This window comes from Hyaena hyaena, unplaced genomic scaffold (genome assembly GCF_003009895.1).
Source record: "Hyaena hyaena isolate Hyena2069 unplaced genomic scaffold, ASM300989v1 scaffold_0, whole genome shotgun sequence".
NCBI lineage: Eukaryota > Metazoa > Chordata > Mammalia > Carnivora > Hyaenidae > Hyaena > Hyaena hyaena.
Genome location: NW_024080632.1, coordinates 10968753 through 10991878, shown reverse-complemented (window position 1 = coordinate 10991878; position 23126 = coordinate 10968753). Strand labels below are relative to the sequence as shown.

The 23126-nt window shown below is 41.8% G+C and overlaps 1 protein-coding gene across 2 annotated transcripts in view; it reads left to right on the top strand.

The window, feature by feature from the left end:
- TAOK3 (TAO kinase 3) overlaps nucleotides 1-23126 on the top strand; it is a 183252-nt gene that overhangs the window by 150291 nt on the left and 9835 nt on the right. For both annotated transcript variants that reach the window (XM_039226949.1, XM_039227027.1), the window contains exons 15-18: nucleotides 7061-7297; nucleotides 8995-9123; nucleotides 14290-14493; nucleotides 22495-22734. In XM_039226949.1, the coding sequence (XP_039082880.1) occupies nucleotides 7061-7297; nucleotides 8995-9123; nucleotides 14290-14493; nucleotides 22495-22734 (810 nt within the window). The remainder of the gene's footprint in view (nucleotides 1-7060; nucleotides 7298-8994; nucleotides 9124-14289; nucleotides 14494-22494; nucleotides 22735-23126) is intronic.

Here is a 23126-nt window from a genome sequence, read left to right as displayed (position 1 = left end):
ATGAATGTTATACAATGTAATAGAGAGCTAAAAATGTCCACTCTGTATTTGCTAATGATTGCTAAGCACCTAAAAGACATGCTTTTGAGTCTAAATAAAGCATCATGAATTTATTAATAAATAGCTTCATGTTATGATGCCTGACCAACAAATATGGTATTTATGTAATATTATTACTTACCACCGACTCTTGCGAGACTTGTGTCTCTATCCAGACATGCTTATGTTGTAATAAGAGGAGAAATGGTGAGCAGCCACTGAGACTCAGAGCACCAGAAGCAGGTTTTGAATGTGAAACAAACATTGTACCAAGTGGATTTTCCCCCTCTGGGACAGGTTCTCTTCTTTTGTCACCTGCCACACCCTCATTCTCACATCACATATTCATGACCTCTCCTACCTCCAGTACGATGTTACTCCTGCCATGCCACAGTGATCTGAAGCTCACATTTGTGCCTATCAGCCATCACAGTCTTCTCTGTGGTTAATGAAAGCTGCTTCCCTGCTAGACCACCTCAGGGCTATGGACAGAGTCCCCAAGAACCCCTCTGGATGTTATAGGCTTCCTAGTGCCCAGCCAGAGAACGGCTGAGATCAGTCTCTGATGGACTTTGGATTTGCTAAAAGGCTCCCTGCCCCCATATTAAGTGAAAAACTGAGTAGCTGATAGGCTGTTGCAGTGGCCACAAAATAAGTTGTTCTATGTCGAAAGCCCTGTCCAGATGTAATGCTTTGGGAGACATGGTGAGATTGATGGACGTTATTAGAGGTCAGTGGTATTTGTATCTAGTGGTTTTTAAAGAAGAAAAATGAAGCAATAGAAGGGGAAAGTGGTATGATGTTATACAGTTCCGTGTCTCATTTTGGACAATCTAATTATTGGTATGGATATTCTAGTGCATCGTATCAAGTACTACGGTTCCACTGCCTATGTTGTTTTAAAGGCTAATCCCAATAGTCCAATAGGAATATATAAATCAGGACACTGGAATATCAAAAGGAAGTATCCAAATTGTAAAAGCATATCATGAATCTTACTGCTTTTCAGGGATTTCAGCTCAAAGGAAAAGGACTAAAGTTACTTAAATGACATAAAAGTAGGTGCAAGATACTGAGAAAATAAAAGTCCAGTGTAACAGACAATCAAGTCACTATTGAGACCTCCCTTCCCGTCCCATAATTGGTAGCAATACTATGTTGATTGATTGATTTTGGTTTTACTCTTTACAGTCTTTCTAAACAGAAGTGCTGACAAGTCGCAGGGTGTTTCAAAAGTGAACAGCAAAAAGAAAAAAGAATTTAGAAATTATGTTTCAGTTATTACATAAATAAATAATGAGTTCATATTTCAGATAGATTTGGAAACTGTGACCAAAAAACTGTATATTCTTTACATTTGTTTGATCAGCCTACCTCTTCTACATAAACCTAAAAGAGGCCTACATCTGTGGGTTTTGCCCTTGGCATTTTTTGGTACATTGTGCTCTTGAATGGGGTTATGGACCAGTGTCCACAGCCCATGGGCTACAGGCTTTTACTGCTAGATGTTTTTACCATTTTGGCCCCTTAACACTGAGATTTTTGTGTTCTTATGCACCGCTGCACAATTAATTACATTTGTTACAAAGAAAAAACAAGGACTGCGAACCTTGACAGCAGAAAAAACCCTGAGAAAACTTTAATATCAGGTATATTTGTATTATAATCATTGAAGGGAAGAGATGATTGACCTTATTTTGAAAAACTAGGAAAAGGAAGGGCATTTCATGGAACCTGTTTTATTTCATCCTTTCTTTTTCTTCTCCTGGAAGAAAGTTCATTTTGGACTGATTCATTATTCGGGGAAAGGAGTTGTTTGTATAGTTCTTCAGAATTACTCATCTGATTTATTGGACCTTTGAGATGTGCCTTCCTTAAGTTTTTATTATTGGTGAATGGAGATCCTAATATTTTAATTGGGTTAGTAACCCATGAGAGTGTTTTCAGCTGTCATTACATCTGATGTCATTTGTTAAAATTTCATAATGTCCGGGGTCATATGGTAGTTCCAATAGTCAAGATGTTAATGAAAAGAGCACCAAGGCCATGTCTATCAGACAATTCAGCTTTTGGTCTTCTGAAGGAATTCTCAGTGGAATGAGTGGTCTTACTGCACAGGTGAATTTATGTTTAGAATACACATTCAGGCTAGGCGCCAGGGTGCCTGGCTGGCTCAGTTGGTAGAGCATGTGACTCTTGAGCTTGGAGTTGTGAGATCAAGCCCCATGTTGGGCGTAGAGCCTACTAAAAAAAAAAAGAATAAGGTAAAGCACGTAGGCAAAAATGATTATCGTTCTGTCCATGCAAACAAATATGAATTGTTTTACTTTGGTTTTATCAGATTTAGTAGAAAAGCTCATATAAAAATGGAGTCTTCGTTTTGATTTTAAAAACACAACCTAATTTTCAGCTAATTGTGGGCTTGGGTACCTGAATGACTTGGATAGACAAGCAAAAAAATATTAGAGCCTCCACAGTAAATGCTGTTTCACCTCACATCAGCCCGGCTGTTCTATTTCTAAATGCTTGAAGATGTGTCCTCTTCCTGGATAGTGGAAGTGTACCAGAGAATGCTTATCAGAATCTTGTGTAGCTCCTCTTTCCTTTTTCTTAGCTTCTTAATCTCACTAAGATCATTACGGATACCATTTTTCACTTATGCTGCCCAGTCTATATGCCCAACCCACATGACTAGACTCTCTCAACAAACAGGTTGAGTGAATGAATGAACAAATGAATGAGTGAAGTCTCTCCCAGTCCTGCTATCACATGAGAATTTGGATTTGCAAGTGTACATTGCAAAGCTCTTCATGCCAGTGTTTATGTATAAGGCAGAATTGCCTGTTATCCATCATTACTTTTGGTATGAACTTAAAGTGTTTTTCCCTTAGGCATTCTAAAGAGTGGGATGTCAAATCTCTAATGTCAAAATGTGACCCACTGTATTATTTTTAATAACTCGCTATAAATTTCATTTATTCTAAGAGCTGACGTGGCCAGTTTTATCATACGTATTATTTTGATTCTTACACATAATTAATCGTGGACGTCGGATTTGATCTCTTAAGAGGGTAACATTATCACCACTATGTTCCTCTTTTATGTTCAGTATGTTGCTTATTAGCCCTCTAGTGCAGTGTTTTGCACTTGGTAGGTAGATAGTACACTTTGGATGAAGTAGTGTGTTTTAGGCCCAAATTTTTGCTGGAATTAAATAGTACTTAGTGGAATGAAATGGCTGTAGAAATTTTCTGGAAAACGTTCAGTCTTCCTTTATGGCTCTTAACTTGTATATCTCACTCCAGGTATGTGAAATGGTTAATAATTCAGATTCATAAATTATACATACTTATTTTATAAGCCACAACCTGGATACAAGTACAGTTTTATTGTTAAACTTGCCCTTTCTCTTGGATCCACTTCTTCTGATCTATGTCCGCATCACTAGAAATGCTTGGTGGAGGGGAAGAGAGACATACTGCTTCAGACCCTGGCAGGACAAGAAAGGAAATCAGCGTATATCAAACATCTTCTGTGTGTCAGACACCTTTCTGGGCACAAGTGTTATCCCACTGGTGATCTCAGCATAGCAGTGGCTGCTCGTGGGAGACTTCAAGAGGTTAACTAATTTGGCCAAGGTCAGTTATATAGTAAGAGAGAAAATGAGATTTGTGTCCGAGGAACCTGCTGGGCATGGCAAGATGCTATCAGTCGATCACAGTTTTGAAACTAACATTATAAAAACTACTACAGTCACTACATTTCTATAACTTTCTCTCATTTTTAGACTAATTCAGCTTGGGGGCGCCTGCGTGGCTCAGTCAGTTGGGCGGCCGACTTTGGCTCAGGTCATGATCTCACGGTTCATGGGTTCAAGTCCTGCGTCGGAATCTGTGCTGACAGCTAGCTCAGAGCCTGGAGCCTGTTTCAGATTCTGTGTCTCCCTCACTCTCTGACCCTCTTCTTCTCATGCTGTCTCTCTCTCTCAGAAATAAATAAAATGTTAAAAAAAAAATAGACTAATTCAGCTTGTAACTTAGACTTCCCACTCTCTCCAGCTTTGACCTTTTTGGGTGTTGATTCCTTCCATTACTTAATAACAGAAAGTTTCATTCTTTTCTGCCTTGGTGAGGTGAATTTCCTCAGGCAATTCAAGAACCATCGGATCTCCGAGGTTCAAATCCGAGGCTTTATAAAAAGTAAAGAGGTAAATTGCATGTGTGAGTACATTGTAAAACATATACCATGATAAAATTTTAAATTATGAGCAATGTTTTTTATTCTACTCATCAAATAGTGTTTTTGTAAGACACTCTATATAAACTTAAAACATGAAGGGGTACATACTGTAGATAAAAACATTTCTGTGTTTCAAGTTAGACTTCATACATGAAACACCTGGCCATACTTTTATTTAACTTTGTCTACTTTGCTCGAATATGGAATTCTAAAACTTAGTATCTCTCTATGTGCCCAAGAAGGCAGTCACATTGAAACATAGAAAGTTTTGTTGCAACAAATGGAAGGTGATATTAGGATTTTAAGATGGTGATTATCCAAATACCGAGAAGCATTTAGAAGCAAACAGTTTCTCCTGAAACTCAGGGAAGTACAGTGATAGCTTTGTAATTTGTCTTTGCCACATACTTGTGTGATCTGGTGTTCAGTGTAACCACCCTTTTCACAGGCACTCACCCACCAGTTAGGAAAGAAAATGTTCCTGATGCAACTCATTTCCATTTTATCTTTAGGTGCCTGGTCTAGGGAAACAGCCATCCTGAGACCATTTGACCACAAGCTAGTCAGACATCCTGCTGGCGAGTTTTAAATGTGTCATGATAGCTTTAGGGTGTGCCGTGCCTCAGCTTTGGGAATCTAATTAAAGAAGGAATACTAACACAAGAAAAAATAAGTTTAGGGATAATACATACCTCAAATGCATCACCCTAGAACAGACACTTTACTGCTATAGTTGTATGAAAAACAAGTAAATTCAGAAAGGACTAAATGGGATCCTTTTGTTGATTGGAATTGTTTTTTTTCCTGATAGTTGAACTTCAGGAAGGCACGCACATGAAGAAGTGAAATATACACATGTATTTCAACCGGCTTCTTTCTCTCCTTTTATCATGAAATAAGTCCATTAAAAAGAAACATGATGTTGTGATGACAAAATAAATTTCCTTTAGAGTGTGAGGTGCCCCTTTGGTGATGCTTTCCTTTTTTTTTGGTCTTGAAATATCTTCTCCTCTTATTCTTCATACTTTAAAGACGGTTGTCCTTTAGAAAAGAGAAATGAAGGGGCACCTGGGTGGCTCAGTGGGTTAAGCACCCGACTTCGGCTCAGGTCATGATCTCACGGTTCGTGGGTTCAAGCCCCGCGTCGGGCTCTGTGCTGACAGCTCAGAGCCTGGAGCTGCTTCAGATTCTGTGTTTCCCTCTCTCTCTGCCCCTCCCCTGCTCATGGTGTCCTTCTCTCTCCCAGAAATAAATAAAAAACATGTTTAAAAATTTAAAAAAAAAAAAAAAAGAGAAATGAATATGAAACCTAGTGTTAGTTTCAGCTGGAAAGGTTTCAAAGTTCGGCTAATGTTTAATGGTATACTTTGATAATACCATCCAGTTACAGAACAGCCCTTTCTTGATAGTCAGGACTCAGTCTGGTATGCAGGGACACCTTCTAAAAGGATCAAAGAAACAAACTGTTCTTTGTACAAAATGCAGTTTGACCCATAAACTGAAAATAGTGAAGAGAATTAATAGCAGCATGAAAATTTCTAGTAAAACTTGTTTGAGGGTTAGATTGGGGAGAATTTGGCTTATAGTAGAAGACAGAAGTGACTAAATCACTAGAGATAAACAAAGCTGAAGCCCTAATTTTGTAATTAATTTTTCCCCTAAAATAGGAAAGATGAGAATGAAGTGAGCAGAGAATCTAAAAGGAAAATAAAGAGGGGTGACAGATTGAAGGAAGGAGTGGAAAATCAGAAAATAGATTCTTTCTTAATAGAAAGAAACAAGAGATGCCAGAATTTATATTTGCAATCTTGTATTTGCTGGATACTCACTTGAGTTAAGGAAAATTTACTAAGAAAAGTAGCCACCTAAAAATAATAGAAATGCTTTTTCTCCTTTAGGAGAGCAAGTAAATAAGTAAATAAATATACTGTAATTTGCTAACATCTCTTTGGGGGGAAGGGGAGGTGAGAGACAGAGGATTTAAAAGAAGAGAGTGCCCTATCTGTCTGTCTGTCTGTCTGTCTCTATCTCTCTCCTTTCACCCCCCACATCACCCACATGCCTATTAAGAATCAGGAATAAATCTTGTTCAACTTTAGGAATATACTCAAAATTCCTGTTAGAGACGTGATCTTTAAAAACAAAGAAAGGGTCTGATATAATGCAGTGGTCTTCAACCAGAAGGATTTTACCCCCCAAGGGACATTTGCCAATGTCTACAGACATTTTTGATAGTCTTCACTTGGAAAATGTACTGGCATCTAGTGGGTAGGCCAGGGATGTTGTTTAATATCTTACAGTGCAAGGCCAGCTCTTCAATGAATTATCTGGCTCATTGTCAATAGCGTCAAGGTTGAGAAATCCTGGAGTAGTGGAAATAGCATGACTCTGGAACCAAACAGACATGGGTCTGAGTCCCAGCTCTATGCCTTATTAGCTATATGACCTTGAGGATACGTATAATGATACATCAAAAATACATAAACACAGTTTGGCTGAATGAATAAACGAATTCCCTCAAGTCTCAATGTCTTCAATGGGGGTGGTAACACCTACCTCATTAATAAGTAAAATGAATGAGTGAATGAGATGGTTTTCAGGATTAGGGGTCAAGAATATAAAGAGCACACAAAACAGCGCCGGGGTGCAAGGTGAGCATTCAGCAAATAGGTAAATTGACAGTAGCAATGATAGAATTATACCAGAGGGCTCCTCTACTTTGCTTGAAAGTTTGTCTTCCATGAATCTGGTTACCTGAGTTCTGTTCCCCACCCCAAATCAGGTTACACGCCAGATCCATGAGCATGAGCAGGAGAACGAGTTGCGGGAACAGATGTCAGGTTATAAGCGGATGCGGCGCCAGCACCAGAAGCAGCTGATCGCCCTGGAGAACAAGCTGAAGGCTGAGATGGACGAGCACCGCCTCAAGCTACAGAAGGAGGTGGAGACGCATGCCAACAACTCGTCCATCGAGCTGGAGAAGCTGGCCAAGAAGCAAGTGGCTATCATAGAGAAAGAGGTCAGTGCGCGCACACGTGCCTTGTGCCGTCGCCGGGCCAAGCCTGCTCCGGCCTCACGCAAGCAGGACGCAGGAGTGCCGTGCTTTTTTGGTGACGGAGGAACAGTGTTGCTTGGTGGTGGTAGCTGAGAGGAGTTCGGTTTTGTGGGGCTGCTCAAAATTGTCAGCAAAAGTTAAAATACTTTTAAAATGTTACATTCTTGCCTATGCAAATGCGTTCCAAGAGTCAGTCCCTTGAGGGGGTCGGGATACAAATAAAAAGAAACTAGATGCTTCTGTCCTAAGGAAACTTGCAGAGTTAGGACCTGCCACTGTGGCTGCCACACCCACAGTCCTCTTCGAAAGAAAACTGCCCTACAAACAGTCCCTTTTAGTGGTGACAATCCCTGGCCACACTGGACGAGGAATGGGCACCCGACCAGTGGCAGCGGGTAATTAACCTGGCTATTGCTTATGTCTTTTAGGAGACATCTCTCTTCCCCATCCAGGTTCTCAGCCGACTTTTAAAACAAAGAGAGTAAGGCAGAGAGTCCAAATATGACTTTTATTATGGATAGGTGTTAACTGGGAGAAGTGATTTATGTCTGAAGGGAAATGCATTAATAATACAGTACAAAACTAAACAGACTCGCCTGTCTAGGTACTGGCAGTGCCTTCCGCGCCACCCCCTGGAAGACTTACATAGTGTGGGAAAACGGGGCCAACACGTGCTCCCTGGGGATGGAGTGACTGGGGACAGAGTGCCAGGGGTGTCTCGGTAGTTAAGCTCTTCTCCACGTGGAAAGGAACGTCAGAACTACAGAAGCGCCTTTCCTGCAACAGCCATCAAGCTGTGAGGCAGCCTGGCCTGAAAACCGCTGCCCAAACAGGGATGGTATTGATTAAATAAACCAGTCAGACTCTTTCTTGGGGATTTGGTTTGGTAAAGATGTAGAGAGAACTGTTACTAATGAGAAAATTGTTGATAACGGAAGCTAAAGGTGACAAGATTCATAAAGAGACCCGGGAAACATAACCCTCTCCCTGAATCCTAAGTACCTGATCTTACATATGTGCTGATATAATGGTCCCCTGAAACCTAGATTTGGTCACTTTCAGGAGCCAGTGTTTTTGGCATTATCTTTTATTTGGTCTGTGTTCCATCCATTTGGGAGCCTCCAAAATGTCCCAGTATCTGAGTGTTGTGGATTATAGCAGGTGCCTAAGAAAACAAAATGTTATTAGCTTTGCCTATTATACTAGAGACAGATGACCCTGCCAGGAAATCTAAAAGTTGAAATAATTAATCAATTACAGCCAGATTCTTGGAATAAAACTGGCCAGTCATAGTTATTTATCCATTTTTATAACTTAACCTGTGGGCTACCTACAATTCAAAAAGAAAAAAGCACTTTTATTCCTTAGTTCACTTTTCATCCCATGTATTTTGTGTGTGTTCAATAAAATGTGTTTATGGCTTACCTTCATATTTTTCCCATAATTTAGAATATGTTTTTCAATGGTAAAAATTTCCATTTTTTTAAGATACAAGAGAATCAGAGCAGGCATTTCCTTATTTTGTTTTTTATTAGTTATTTGTTCAAAAAACATTATATTATTCAGCACTTATGGACTCTTTTCATGCATTGGAGAATATGGACAACTGAATTCTGTGTGAAGAACAATTTATCCTAGATCGTATATTGTCATTTCATCAGGCAAAGGTAGCTGCAGCAGATGAAAAGAAGTTCCAGCAACAGATCTTGGCCCAGCAGAAGAAAGATTTGACAACTTTCTTGGAAAGTCAGAAGAAGCAGTATAAGATTTGTAAGGAAAAAATAAAAGAGGTAAGAGTACCAATAATTATCATCACCAAGTTGCCTTTAAAATGGTTGGAACCTAAGGGCCACCTGGCTGGCTCGGTTGGTGGAGTATGTGATTCGTGATCTCTAGGTTATCAATTCAAGCCCCACGTTGGGTGTAGGGATCACGTAAAAATAAAATCTTTAAAAAAAAAATGGTTGAAACTTAAAATTGATTAATCTTACATTGTGATCAACAATCTAAATCATTGTTTCCTTTTTTTAATGTTTATTTATTTTTGAGAGAGAGAGAGAGACAAAGTGTGAGCAGGGGAGGGGCAGAGAGAGAGGGAGACACAGAATCCAAAGCAGGCTCCAGGCTCTGAGCTATCAGCACATTGTGGGGCTCGACCTCACAGACCACGAGATCATGACCTGAGCCGAAGTCAGACGCTTAACCGACTGAACCACCCAGGTGCCCCTCATCCTCAAACTTTCTATTACCTAAAGTACTTATTAAAACAGATTGCTAACTCACCCCTAGATTTTTTTTTTTTTTAATTTCTGGGAGAGAGAGAGAGACTGTGAGCAGGGGAGGGTCAGAGAGAGAGGGAGTCACAGACTGAAACAGGCTCCAGGCTCTGAGCTGGCAGTCAGCACAGAGCCTGACGCGGGGCTCGAACCCGCGAACCGTGAGATCACGACCTAAGCGAAAGTCGGACGCTTAACCGACTAAGCCACCCAGGCGCCCCTCACCCCTAGATTTTCTGATTCACTAAATCCGGGTGGAATCTGGGATGTACATCTCTAGCAAGTTCCCAAGTGATGCTGATGCTGCTAGTCCAGGAATCAGACTTTTTTTTAATGTTTATTTATTTTTGAGAGAGAGAGAGAGAGAGAGTGTGTGTGTGTGTGTGTGTGTGTGTACGTACAATCAGGGGAGGGGCAGAGAGAGGGAGAGAGACAGGATCTGAAGCAGGCTCCAGGTTTTGAGTTGTCACCACAGAGCCCGATGCAAGGCTCAAACCCACAAACCGTGAGATCATGACCTGAGCTGAAGTCAGATGCTTAACCAACTAAGCCGCCCAGGCGCCGCCAGGCATCACATTTTAAGAACCACTGATCTGACTCTAAAGCATTCTTGCCTGCGTCCAGCTTATTCCTCAGCCACTTCAGCCAGAGTGATCTGTTCAAAGTCTCATCATATCACCTCATGATTTTAACTTTTGTTGGCCTCCCATTGCTCATAGGATAAATCAAAATACTAGAAACTGCTAAGTGATCTGCCACCAGCCTCCCCTCCAGTGTCACCTCACACCACTGTTCCCCGACCTGTTTTCTCGACCCCTGACTCTTCGCTGCTCCTTCCACAATGGTCACCTTTTGGTTCTTCAGATGCATCAGGTTCCGCTTTTCTCCAAGCTCTTTAGGGAAGACTGTTTCTTCCACCAGGATGTTCTCCCCACCCCCACCCTCAACCCCTAAACTTTCCCTCTGCTCTTAATTCATACTCCCCCTCCTTGTAAGACTTAGGATTGTTTATTACTACCTCAACTAAAACATCATTTCCCCCTGGAAGACTTTCCTGACTGCCTCAACCAAGACAGGTTTCTCTGGTTTCATAACACTAGTTTTCAACTGTCCTTCCCCCTCACCCCGAACCCCACCCCCATGATTGTATCCGTGCACCTGCTACATGTGAATCTCTGATAAATTAATGACTGATTCTTGAAAGTTGGTTGCGGGCCACTAGTGGACATGGAGAGTCCTCCTGAGGAAATGCAATTGGACCTGAAAGCTCACATTTCTTCAGTTCTCCCCCCAACCCCCAGTGCTTATAGGTGAATTGCCTACAATCCCCTAGACTTTCCTTCTCATAAGACTTAGGATTTCTGATTTGTAGACTACTGGTATATTAAGATTTAATATAATATGGGACATTTTTTCAGTATGTGATATTATTTATTTGAGCTCATAGTCTCCATTAACAATATGGGACTTAGCAAGGTTCCTCGCCAATTCTTTTTTAATTAGGAAGTGAAAGCAAGTGGGTGGGGGTGTGCCTCAGGATCTTTAGTCCTGCCCAGATGAGCCACTGGTGCTTGTTAAGACGGACAGAAATTTGTATTTAATCCCCACTGCCCACCTGGGAAAAATCTCTGACAACATAAGGTCTAGAAAACCAGGCTGTAGGGAGAAATAGCCCAACTAAGAAGGTTCAAATTCTGTCCATTTTCTCTGAGTTACTGCTTAAGCCTAATTCTTACATCATGATGGAAAGATGTTTCTGGATCGCAAAGATAATATTGATTTTTCACCAAGGAACTTTGAACTGTTCTCATTTGCAGTTACATTCTGATTTCTAAGACCATGCATTTTATTCACACTCTGCGGCCATACTTTGTGACTGCAGCCACCATTCTGATCTATTCTAACACTAAGGTATTTGGAGATTGCATGAACTCAACCTGTAGAAGATTCTCCCACAGAACAGCATTCGAGAATCCTCTCTCAGTCCTCAGGCATAGGCTATTTTTGGTACTCAGATTTATGAGTGCAGGAAACCACAGGCCTAAACCTATAAGTCTTTCAACATGCTCAAAACAAGCCTCAACTCAGTTTGAGATAGCCTCAATAAGCCTTTCTGTGCAAAGCTAATCCTACCCTTTATGAAGTAAAGCTTAGTTCTGACTATTTAAGGTGGTCCATATATTTAGATATTGATATATTAAAGGTACTGCCCTTAGGAGGACAGGACAATCTCCATTATCCTCACTGATAGACGATGGGGATGCTGGCAATACAGGATGATAGGTGGTCCAGAAACAATTTATTCTTGATTTTAGAGTGAGATTTGTTTGTGTTTTTTTTGTTTTTGAGAGAGAGCGAGCATGCTCTGGTGAGGAAAAGAGCAAGCACTAGTGGGGGAGGGGCAAAAGGAGAGTGAGAGAATTCCAAGCTGCCTCCATGCTTAGCATAGAGCCTGATACAGGACTCGATCCCACAATTGTGACGTGATGACCTGAGCCAAACTCTAGAGTCAGATCCCCAACCGACTGAGCCACGCAGGTGCTCGTGGAGTACATTTTTATGGTCACATTTGAATTCGGGTGTGCAGTGTAGTGGTTAATGCTAAACCTAGTAGTGAAGTCATGGCATCAAGAGGTGAGTCACCCGGCCTTCTTGTTGGGATCCCAGTTTACTCCACGCTCTAGACAGCTTTCTCCCTTGTTGACTCTGCTATTTCACTTCACTGGCACAGGGAAGTTGAAAATTGATTTACAAGGATTTCTTGGCGAAGTGCAAAAACACTCTAAGAAGTGTTGATGTCCAAATCACAAAGCATTAAGTAAAATAGATATTAACATTTAAAGGAGATTTTCACTGAGTAGCTAACCCAGTCTTATACATCAAGTTTGTCAGAATGAACAGTATAAACAAAAAAGAGTGTACTGTGCTTTCTCGAAAAATGATCTTCTTACTTCCTCCATAGAGTAAAGTAACATCTTCTTAAGTGTTCTGATTCCTGCTTTCTTCTCTTTACCCTCATGGTCTAGAGTAGTTATGAATATTGTTGGTTGGAAATATAGGTGGTTCATTTATCCTCTAATACCAAATAAAGGATATTTTTTCCTGGGGCACCTGGGTGGCTCAGTAGGTTAAGCATCTGACTTTGGCTCACGTCATGATCTTTTGGTTCGTGGGCTCACGCCCTGCATTGGGCTCTGCACTGACAGTACAGAGCCTCCTTGGGATTCTCTCTCTCCCTTTCTGTTCCTCCCCTGTGCGTGCATTTGCACTCTCTCTCAAAATAAATAAAATTAAAATGAATGCTTTCTGAAACTTAAACAAGTGACATTTGCAGAGTTAACTACTGTCCGTGAAATCTGTCCACTTCTCCTAGCCTTGTCTTCTTTACCTTTTCTCCATGTGGCAGCAAGTAATCTTTTTGAGATGCATTTTATCCTGTCATCCCCACATGTATAAAATCCTTTTCTCCTGTGCTACAGATCAGTGTCCTTAACTTGGCCTGTAAGGCCTCTGATGGTCTGCCTCAGCTCATGTCACACTGCACCCACTACCCTGGGCCTTCTCTCCGTTCCTCAGTTGCACCATGTTTCAAATAACCCACCCAATTTAGCACATGCTCTTTCCTCTACCCAGAGTTTTCTCCCTTCTTCTTTTTCACTGGTTAGCTCCTACAAGTTTTTCAAACTTCAGCTTAATTGTTACCAAGATCAAATATACTCTTAAAAAATTTTTTTAATGTTTATTTTTTTTTTTTTTTGAGAGCGAGAGAGAGAGATGGAGACAGAGTGTGAGTTGGGGCGGGATAGAGAGAGAGGGGGAGGGTCAGAGAGAGATGCAGACAGGCTCCAGGCTCTGAGCTGTCAGCATGGTGCCCAATGCGGGGCTCGAACCCACGAACCATGAGATCGTGACCTGGGCTGAAGTCAGACGCTTAACCGACCGAGCCACACAGGCGCCCCTGTATGTGTTCTTTTATTTTTTTTTTAATTTTTTTTTAATGTTTTAAGAGACAGAGAGAGACAGAGCACAAGCCCAGGAAGGGCAGAGAGAGAGAGAGAGAGAGACAGAGAGAGAGAGGGAGACACAGAATGTGAAGCAGGCTCCAGGCTCTGAGCTGTCAGCATGGTGCCCAATGCGGGGCTCGAACCCACGAACCATGAGATCGTGACCTGGGCTGAAGTCAGACACTTAACCGACTAAGCCACCCAGGCGCCCCGCCCCTCGTATATGTTCTTTTAAACATCCTTGTGGAACCTGGTACTCCACCTTGATGGCAGCTATGGCAGTAGTTTTCGGTCCATTTCTCTGGTTTGTTGACTAACTACTGATTCCAGACTGTGAAGCCCCATGATGGTGGTTATCATGTTCTCTTGCTCACCATTGTATCCTTGTGCCTTGCACACTGCCTGTCACATAATAAGAACTCAATAAGTGTATGTTGATTGAATGAGTGAGCCAGTTGTTTCCAAGGATGAGAAGCCAGAGACGTGGAAAATAGCAAGCCTCCCTGGCACTTAGAAATCAGCACTCAAAAGTTGGGAGGGAGGGATTACAGCACCCAGTCTTCCTGTCCTTATTCTCAGGTGCTCTCCCAGTAATTTCATCTACTATCGCAATAAACTATTAGTTCCTTTGCTTGATGAGACCAGCATGTTGTTTTTTTTTTCTTTTTTTATGAAGGAAATGAACGAGGACCATAGCACACCCAAGAAAGAAAAGCAAGAGCGGATATCCAAGCATAAAGAGAACTTGCAGCACACACAGGCTGAAGAGGAAGCCCACCTTCTCACCCAGCAGAGACTGTACTACGACAAAAACTGTCGTTTCTTCAAGCGGAAAATAATGATCAAGCGGCATGAGGTGGAGCAGCAGAACATTCGGGAGGTATTTATTATGCTCATGACTGTCATCACCGACTGACGTGACAGTAAGCTTTGTGAGGATCATGACTGTCTGTTCTGTCCGTCCTTATATCCCTCACATTTATAGTCTTTTTTTTTTAATGTTTATTTATTTTTGAGAGAGAGACAGAGTGCCAGCGGGGGAAGGGCAGAGAGAGAGAGTGAGACACAGAATTCAAAGCAGGTGGCAGGCTCTGAGCTGTCAGCACAGAGCCTGGCACGGGGCTCGAACCTACCAACCTCAAGATCATGCCCTGAGCCGAAGTCAGACACTCCACCGAATGAGCCACCCAGGTGCCCCACGTTTATAGTCTTTAGTGCCATGCCTGACCCAAAGCAGCTATGCAAAAGTAGCCAGGGAGTGAATTCACCAGTGAGAAGAAGAAAGCCCATTTATAGAACGACGAATCAGCTTTTTCCAAATAAACATAACAGAGTTTTATCGAACACCTATCATAAGCCGTATAATGCAGCGGAGAATCAAAAGAAGTACTTAAAGTAGAGAATTTCTGCTTTCAGCCTGCTTGTCAGACACTTGCCTTTTTGTGGCTCCACGTGAAACACGAAGTGACAGTATGATGCTCTACAGTTAAGTCATTCAGTCATCCGGCGCTGCCTTAGTGCGAGGCACGGTGCTGGTGATGCCAGGGCTACCGAGGAGCTATACTTCCGGCCTTCGAGCAGCCCTGAGTCAAAGAGGAAAAACAGACAGGTAACAGGCTAGTTACAGTGTAACGTGTCAGGTACCACAGTGGACATATAAATGAAGTGTCCTGGGAATACAGCCATGATAGGGCTGATTGGACCCAGTGAGTGATGAGAAGCTGAGTGTTTGGGGTGTACAAAGTGGAACGTCAGAACAAGGGGAGTCAGAAGCAGAAGGCAGAGGACCTCCTTTGTTAAGGCATGTTATTTCCATTTTAGCCTGAAGGCAGCTGCGACGCCATCCTAGGTTTTGAAGCAGGCGAGTGAAGGGAGTTTTCTTTGGGAGAACCGGTGTATCCGTGTGAGGGTGGGCCACCGCAGGAAGAAGCAGACTCCCTGGAGGTCAGCCAGGACGTTCTGTAGTTCCACCTGGAAGAGGCAGTGTGGAGAGATTAGACCCGAGTGACACTTCTGAAGCAGAACTGACAGTAATTCCAACCAAATGGCATGAGAATTTCAGGAGGGAGAGGAGTCAAAAATGACTTCAAAGTTTCTAATTTGGGAAGCCGGATGAATAAGACATTATTCACTGAGAGGAGGAGCACAGAATGTGACTCAGTTGCAGATACAAAGTTCAGTAAGAAATCATTGTGACCTGGAGTAATCAGGGAAACCCTCATAAATGAGCTAGCATGTTGGTAAAAATATCAAAGTCTGCGAAAAACCCAGTGTTCGCCCTCACGGGGGAAGGCAGCACTAAAGGCACATTTAATGGGAATGTGCATCGGTACAGCCTGAGCTCTTTGTAGAGCAGCATTCAACTGGGAAGGAAAAGGGGTGGAGCAAACTAAAATGTATCAAGTACAGGTAAAGAGCCAGGCTTGGGCCCTCCCTCTGTGTTGTCTCGTCTCCTAGGAAGAAAGAGAAACCGCTGCTCGTTTTTGAGCCAGGCAGTGAGTGAGATGGCTAACATTGTGCTTTAGAGAGATTAGCCCAGTTTGGTTGGTGGTGGTTCACAGACTGATTGCAGCATGCATTCTTAGTGGGGGTGATAATGCCCCCAGCAGGGTGAACCCGGGCTCTTGTGGGAGATGGGTCTCAGATATTACGATGGCCACCGTACAGAAAGGGATGTACGGTATATCAGGTGGTATTCACGTTTGGGGGGAGGGGCAAACCTAGAAAGCTCCTGTTGATGAAAAAATAAAAATGACGATAATGGGAAAAGGAAAAAAAAAGTTGAGAAACATTGGGTTGGGGGAAGAAGCTAGAAGCAAGGCGATCAGGTGGTAGTAAATAGGGTATAGACAAAGATAGTGGCGGCAGCTGTCAGAGAGGTAGATTTGAAACCTATTTTGAATATACAATGAACAGGATTTGGCTTACTGCAGGATATGAGAGAAAAGATGAGGATAGAATCAAAGTTATTTGTAGGGCTCAAGACTTGGTTACATGTAAATTTGCACAGAAACAGAGAGACTTAGAAGTGTCTTAGAAGAAATTGATTAATTCCGTATTAGACGTGTTGCTGTCTAATATGTGTCTTTTTTTGTTCGAAGGCAAAAAAAAGTCCAAATGAAAAAGTCCAGTAGCCATTTGGAAATAAGATATTTGGGATTCTTCTTCTCTCACAATTATTTTTATTCTGATAACACATTTGGAAGATGTGTAAAGCCAAGGGAACAATTAGTGCCAATAAAAGCTGTAGAAGACAATTATTCCTCAAAAGTTTTAGAAACTGTCGTGATCCCATTAGTATCAGGTTCTAATCAACTGGGTGAAGAATAACTCTTACAAGGATATTTTTTAAGAGTAGGTTTTTATTTACAAAAGTAATAAAGAACATGAAAAAAAAGACAAACAGAAAAACACATAGCTGAGTAGGGAGAGTTCTTGATAATCCCATGCCACCCAGCCTCTGCCCTGCTACCATTAATTTGGCATCTATGTTTCCAGATATCTTTTTCCTTGCATATATGTACTCATATGTCCAGCTTCTATAAAACTTTAACTTTACAAAAAATAAGATGGTATTGGTATCAGTGGGTTTGATTTGCAAGCCATAGGAACAAACTGGTTGCACGATCATGGAAAGGAATTTACTTGAAGGATATGGGGTAGATAACAGAGCTGAAGAACCAAGCTGGAAAAGATGAAGAATCAAGCTGGAAAAGTAAATTCTGTGACCTAGAAAGCAAGAGCTTAATTGATATTTCCCAGGGCACTGCCATTTGGTTGTATTTCCTCCCACCATATTTAATCTTTGTATCATTTCTGCTTCAGATTCACATTCCCAGGAGAGCTAGACCTTGATTGGGCAATGCGCTCTTTGCTCAATACTCTCTGATTACAGATAGGGTGGAGGCGTTTCTCAACCAAAAAGAGGAGCCTGTTAACAAGAGAAGGGAAAATGGATACTGAACCTATGAAAATGTCCCCTGTTTTCTAACTCTTCTCTCTCTTTCTCATTTACTCTCTAGGACATACAGCCCTATCTGGTTCTTTTTAACCATTAGTAGTAAATTTGGGGGTGGGGGGTATGGCTATAAAATTATTTAGTGAAGTACTTCTCAGTGGATATTTTGTTGACGTTTCGGATTACTAACAACAGTGCCACAGAGAGCATCTTTGTACACAGATCTTTGTACACGTATGCAAATATTTTGTAGGCTATATTCCCAGAAGTGGAGCCTCTGGGTCACACTGTATATATGTAACTTTTAATAGATATTGCCGAATTGCCCCTCCAAGAGTTTATACTCCCACCAAAAAGAGCACCTGTTTTTCTGTTTCTTTGCCAAAACTGAGTATGAGCAATCCTTTTAATTAATGGAAACATTGAAAAGGATCACCACAGACTGAGTTGAGCCTCTTCCTCTATCATCTCAGATGCTCGCTATTTTCTAACCAGTTATGAAACCAAGAACTGAAACTAAGAAAGCGTTAAATGTCATAGGCTGACAACATCTCCATTAGAAGTCTGAACTCTGGTTCTTACTCAGCCTCATTGGGCATGAGGACAATGAGCGAGATCAACTGCTTTTAAAGAAGTCAGTAGTACTTGGGTACTTGGGTCGTGGGTGGGAAGGGTTTATCATGGGACACAGCCCAGATTCACATCTTACACGGGACACAGAGTCTTATAAAGTATGGTAATGTGTTCAAGAGCCGCAGTCTGTGAAAAGTACATGTGTTTTGACACTAAGCTCCTTCTCAGCTTGGGGAGATGCACATAGCGTGTGATGTGAGCTGAGGGAAAGGAGGCCCCGTGTGGCTCCCAGCTTAAACTGCCTCCAAGGCATATAGGCGTGGCGTGCATTGGTGGACAAAATCACTGGTACCATTAAATCTGCTTTTGATTTTGCTCAACTCATTTTACTTAATTGGTACGAGCTGAAGGTGTGCACACAGGTGCACTGGTACACCTGTGTCATTTGTACAGATGAAGCAACCACAGAATCGCGTCTAGCCAGAACTGAGGGATTCTTCAGAATATTGTGTCTTGGGCTGAAAAAGAGCATAACACAGGAAGATGTAAACCGTTCGCTGGGACGTCTTTTAACGGGAACTGTTGAAAATCCCCAAACCTGAGTTTTAGCCTTAGTTCTCCTTTATGGAAGATGAATGATCTTATGTTAGTCTCTCCATTCCCAAAGGTCTTACTAGCGTATGTAAAAGGGGTAAGTGCTTGCGATCTTAACACCTCAGAGGGTTGCAGCTGGGATTGAATGAGATATAAGAAGTCACTTTTAAAAACTGAAAGCACAAGGGGCGCCTGGGTGGCTTAGTCGGTTAAGCGTCCGACTTCCGCTTAGGTCATTATCTCGGGTTTGTGGGTTCGAGCCCCACATTGGGCTCTCTGCTGACTGCCAGCTCAGAGCCTGGAGCCTGTTTCAGAGTCTGTGACTCCCTCTCTCTCTGACCCTCCCCTGCTCACGCTGTCTCTCTCTCTCTCCTAGAAATAAATAAAACATTAAAAAATTTTTTAAAACAAACTGAAAGCACATTACACGTTTTTATGCAAGCACAGCAATAGGCTCATAAGAAGTCAAATAATAATAATAATAATGGCAGCTTATCAACTTACATCTCAGCCACTCAGATGTATGAATTAAGGTAAAGGGAGCAACTTACAATTGTAACGGGAAAACCATTTCATTACCGTGTTTCGCTCACTTTTTTAATCATTTATAAAAAACTAGATTTGAGATGTGATAGGCCAGATCTTCACTTCTGAATACAGAAAAATAACGATATGTTAATATGTTCCAAACCATTTTCTTGTGATCTTTCATTTCTTCACAAAGCATCGTAGTTCGTGGTGTAGACACTGCTTTCCTCCCTTTATACCTGAGGAAACTAAAACAACTATTAAAAGACTCGTCCAACATCATGTATAATGACTGACTCACACCTGAATATTTTTCTGTAGGTTCTCAAACTTGAGAATATATCAGAATTAGCTGGGTGGCGTGTTACTAAACCCAACCATTTGTAGCCCTGGCATTTCTGATGCAGGTACTCTGGGCAGCGTTCTGAAGCATCCCATTAAACCTAAAGGAAAGCATTTGATTTCTTCTGAAAGTGTCGTTTGCTTTTGTGTCTTTATTTTTTCCCCCTTATGTTTCAGGGCTCTGGGCAGCCCAGACTCAGTTTGGACTTCTTAGTTTAGGAAAACATGGAATGAATAAATATCCCATTACTGGGAGACCCGGTACTCAAAAGTTAAAAAGTAAATAGTAATCTAGGAACAGGACCTTTACCAACTTAAAGGGCTTTCCTTGGTTTTTCTCTTGGTCATTGGCCTAGAATAGCTTTAGTCTCTGAGGCCTCACCATCCTTTGGTGCCACCTAGGGGCCAGTTAATTGATTTTTAAAAGAAGACCTTTGATGGTCCAAGGAGAGGAAAAACAAAATGAGGGAAAGCAAAATGCAGGAGATTAAAAAATAGGAGATTAAAAGAGATTTTTTTCTTAAAAAAATATAAATTGCATTTATACTTTGGATATTTCCCCACTAGCAAATACGCTTCATGAGGGGACGTACTTGTTCATGGCTCTATCCCTAGGGCCTACGACAGTGCCTGACACATAGGAAGTACGCAACATATATTTGTCAAATAAACAAATGAATGATGGGTGACTTTGCTCCAGTAATAGATGTTGTGCTGTTTAAAGGACTTCTCTTCAAATGCTTACAAGGCCCAAGTATGCGAGATATTCTCAACAACACCAATATACAAATGTTACTGATAATTGCTGTGAAAATAAACAACTTGCATTTTCTCCCATAGTGGATGCCATCAGAGAAGACAGGCACTGTTGTTCTAACTGAAAGTCCAGCTCACATATTGTCTTCTTTCCTCGACCTTCTTAACTAGCAACAATACCAACCTTTGCAAGAAATCTTGTAGCATAAAGTTTTGCCTCCTTTATAGCACTTCCACTTTCAACCTTGTTCTTTCTCTTTTTTAAAATGTATACACAAAACTTCTTTCCTTATACTAATTAAGGTTCTTTTGTCTGCATGTTAATAACATTTATTTGGGCTGGTTTAAGCCAAAACCAGGAAATTTATTACAGAAATATAGGAATATTTCATAAAACCCAGTAGCAATAATACAGCTGGACCTACAGACAGCTTACCAGTTAGGAAACATGGGCATCAGCATATTCCCTGCATGTCTGTCTTCTCTCTTTCTCATTCCTTACGTTCTGAAGCCCAGATTTCTCTAATCCTCAGCCTATGTAGCAGTGGATGGCTACCACATATGTAGTTTTTATATGCCCCTCAATTCCAGCCACACATAGAGATTATCTCTGTATCCCAATTCCAGATTCCTGAGAGAGAAAACAGATTGAGTCAGTCAGCTGTGAGTTGAGCATATAGCATTTCAACAAATGTGTAGCACAGTTCCCTTTTAGAGTGTTAGCAAGTTGAGAACAGGATCATGACTTAGCAAACATGTTTATGTAGCCAGAGCACAGGGTTCAGATCTTGGATATGATGCCATTTAGGAAATATACCTGAACTGGTGAGTGAAAAAATTTCACCTTTTTTCTCTAGTTTTCTTGCTTTTTCCGCTTAAAGACAGAAAGACAGACAAACACACAAGGCAAGACAGGAAGTAAAAGAAAAGAAAGACAGACATGAGTAGAACTGGAAAGAACAGAATGATTTGATCTAGAAATGATTAAACAAACTAATGGAAAAAATGGAAGGGGAGAGATCTCATCTGCTTTTTCCCAGCATGCCCTTACTCTGAGATCTTAATTATTTTTAATTTTTTTAATGTTTTTTTAGAGACATTTTTGAGAGAAACAGAGCCTGAGCAGGGGAGAGGCAAAGAGAGAGGGAGACACAGAATCCAAAGCAGGCTCCACACTCAGCACAGAGCTCAATGCGGGGCTCAGACTCATCAGCTGTGGGATCATGACCTGAGCCGAAGTTGGATGGTTAACCCACTGTGTCACCCAGGTGCCCCTACTCTGAGATTTTAAAAAGATCATTGGCCTGCTTCTAATATGTGCAAAAACAGGGTTTTTCCAAGAAAACTAAGAACATTGCAGACATTGCCAATTTAAGTCTGTGATATTCAACTCTGACTACACATTAGATTCACCTAGAGAATTCTTTTTTTTTCTTTTTTTTACATTTATTTATTTCTTTGAGAGACAGGGTAAGACAGAACATGAGCAGGGGAGGGGCAGAGAGAGATGGAGACACAGAATCCGAAACAGTCTCCAGGCTCTGAGCAAGCATTCAGCACAGAGCCTGATACAGGGCTCGAACCCACAAACCATGAGATCATGACCTGAGCCAAAGTCAGACGCTCAACCGACTGAGCCACTCAGGTACCCCAACCTAGAGAACTCTTAAAATAATGATGTCAGGGTCCCACCCCAGACAGTTATCAGAACTTCAGGTTGTAGGATTGAAAACGTTCCTCACATGATTTTAATGGGCAGCTCGTACTGAGGACCACTGGCGTAACTGGAGAAAAATTTACTTAGACCTATGCAGGAGACATCACCTAAGGAGGGTTCACAGCAGCTCTACGAGATAAGAAGGGGTCAGGTGGAATTAATCCCATTTTACAGCTAGCGTAATTGTGATGGCTGTGAAGTTGCCCCTCTTGTAAAGTGATGGGCCCACAAACAGAACCTAAACCTCCAGGGATTGTCGATCTAATCTCATTGAGTCAAGCTGCCGAGCCCTCAGGGGCTTAATTAAGAGACAGCTAGTGGTGCCATTCCTTGCCATCTCTCACTTAGCGGTGCATTCCTTCTGATTCACCTGCAGTCACCTGTCGCCATGTCTCTTTTGCTCCCGAATGCAGGAACTAAATAAAAAGCGGACCCAGAAGGAGATGGAGCATGCCATGCTAATCCGACACGACGAGTCCACTCGAGAGCTGGAGTACAGGCAGCTGCACACGTTACAGAAGCTACGCATGGATCTGATCCGTCTACAGCACCAGACTGAACTGGAAAACCAGCTGGAGTACAATAAGAGGCGAGAAAGGGAACTGCACAGAAAGCATGTCATGGAACTTCGGCAACAGCCAAAAAACTTAAAGGTAAGAGGAAACTGAAGTGTTTCCCCGTTTGTGCTCCAGGATGCCGTTACCCTGGATTATGTGGTCCTTGCACCTAGAACTGTCAGCTGTGCCTGGGCAACTCTTCAAAAGTACGGATTTCTGGGCCCCACACCTCCTGGATCAGAGTCTCCAGAAAGGAAGCACAGAGTCTGTATAACAAACTCCTGATGAGGTGCTGCTTCGGAAACCACTGCATTGGATGATCTCTCCATTTTCCTTTGTATGATGGTGTGCAGTTTCTCTGACCCCTTCATGACCCTGCTCTCTTGAAAACTGTAATTTATGGACAAGCAGCAGCCCATGGTTCTAATCCCAGGAGATGGGAAAAGTTATCTAGCAGGTGTATGGCAAAGGGATTTCATCTGTCCTGC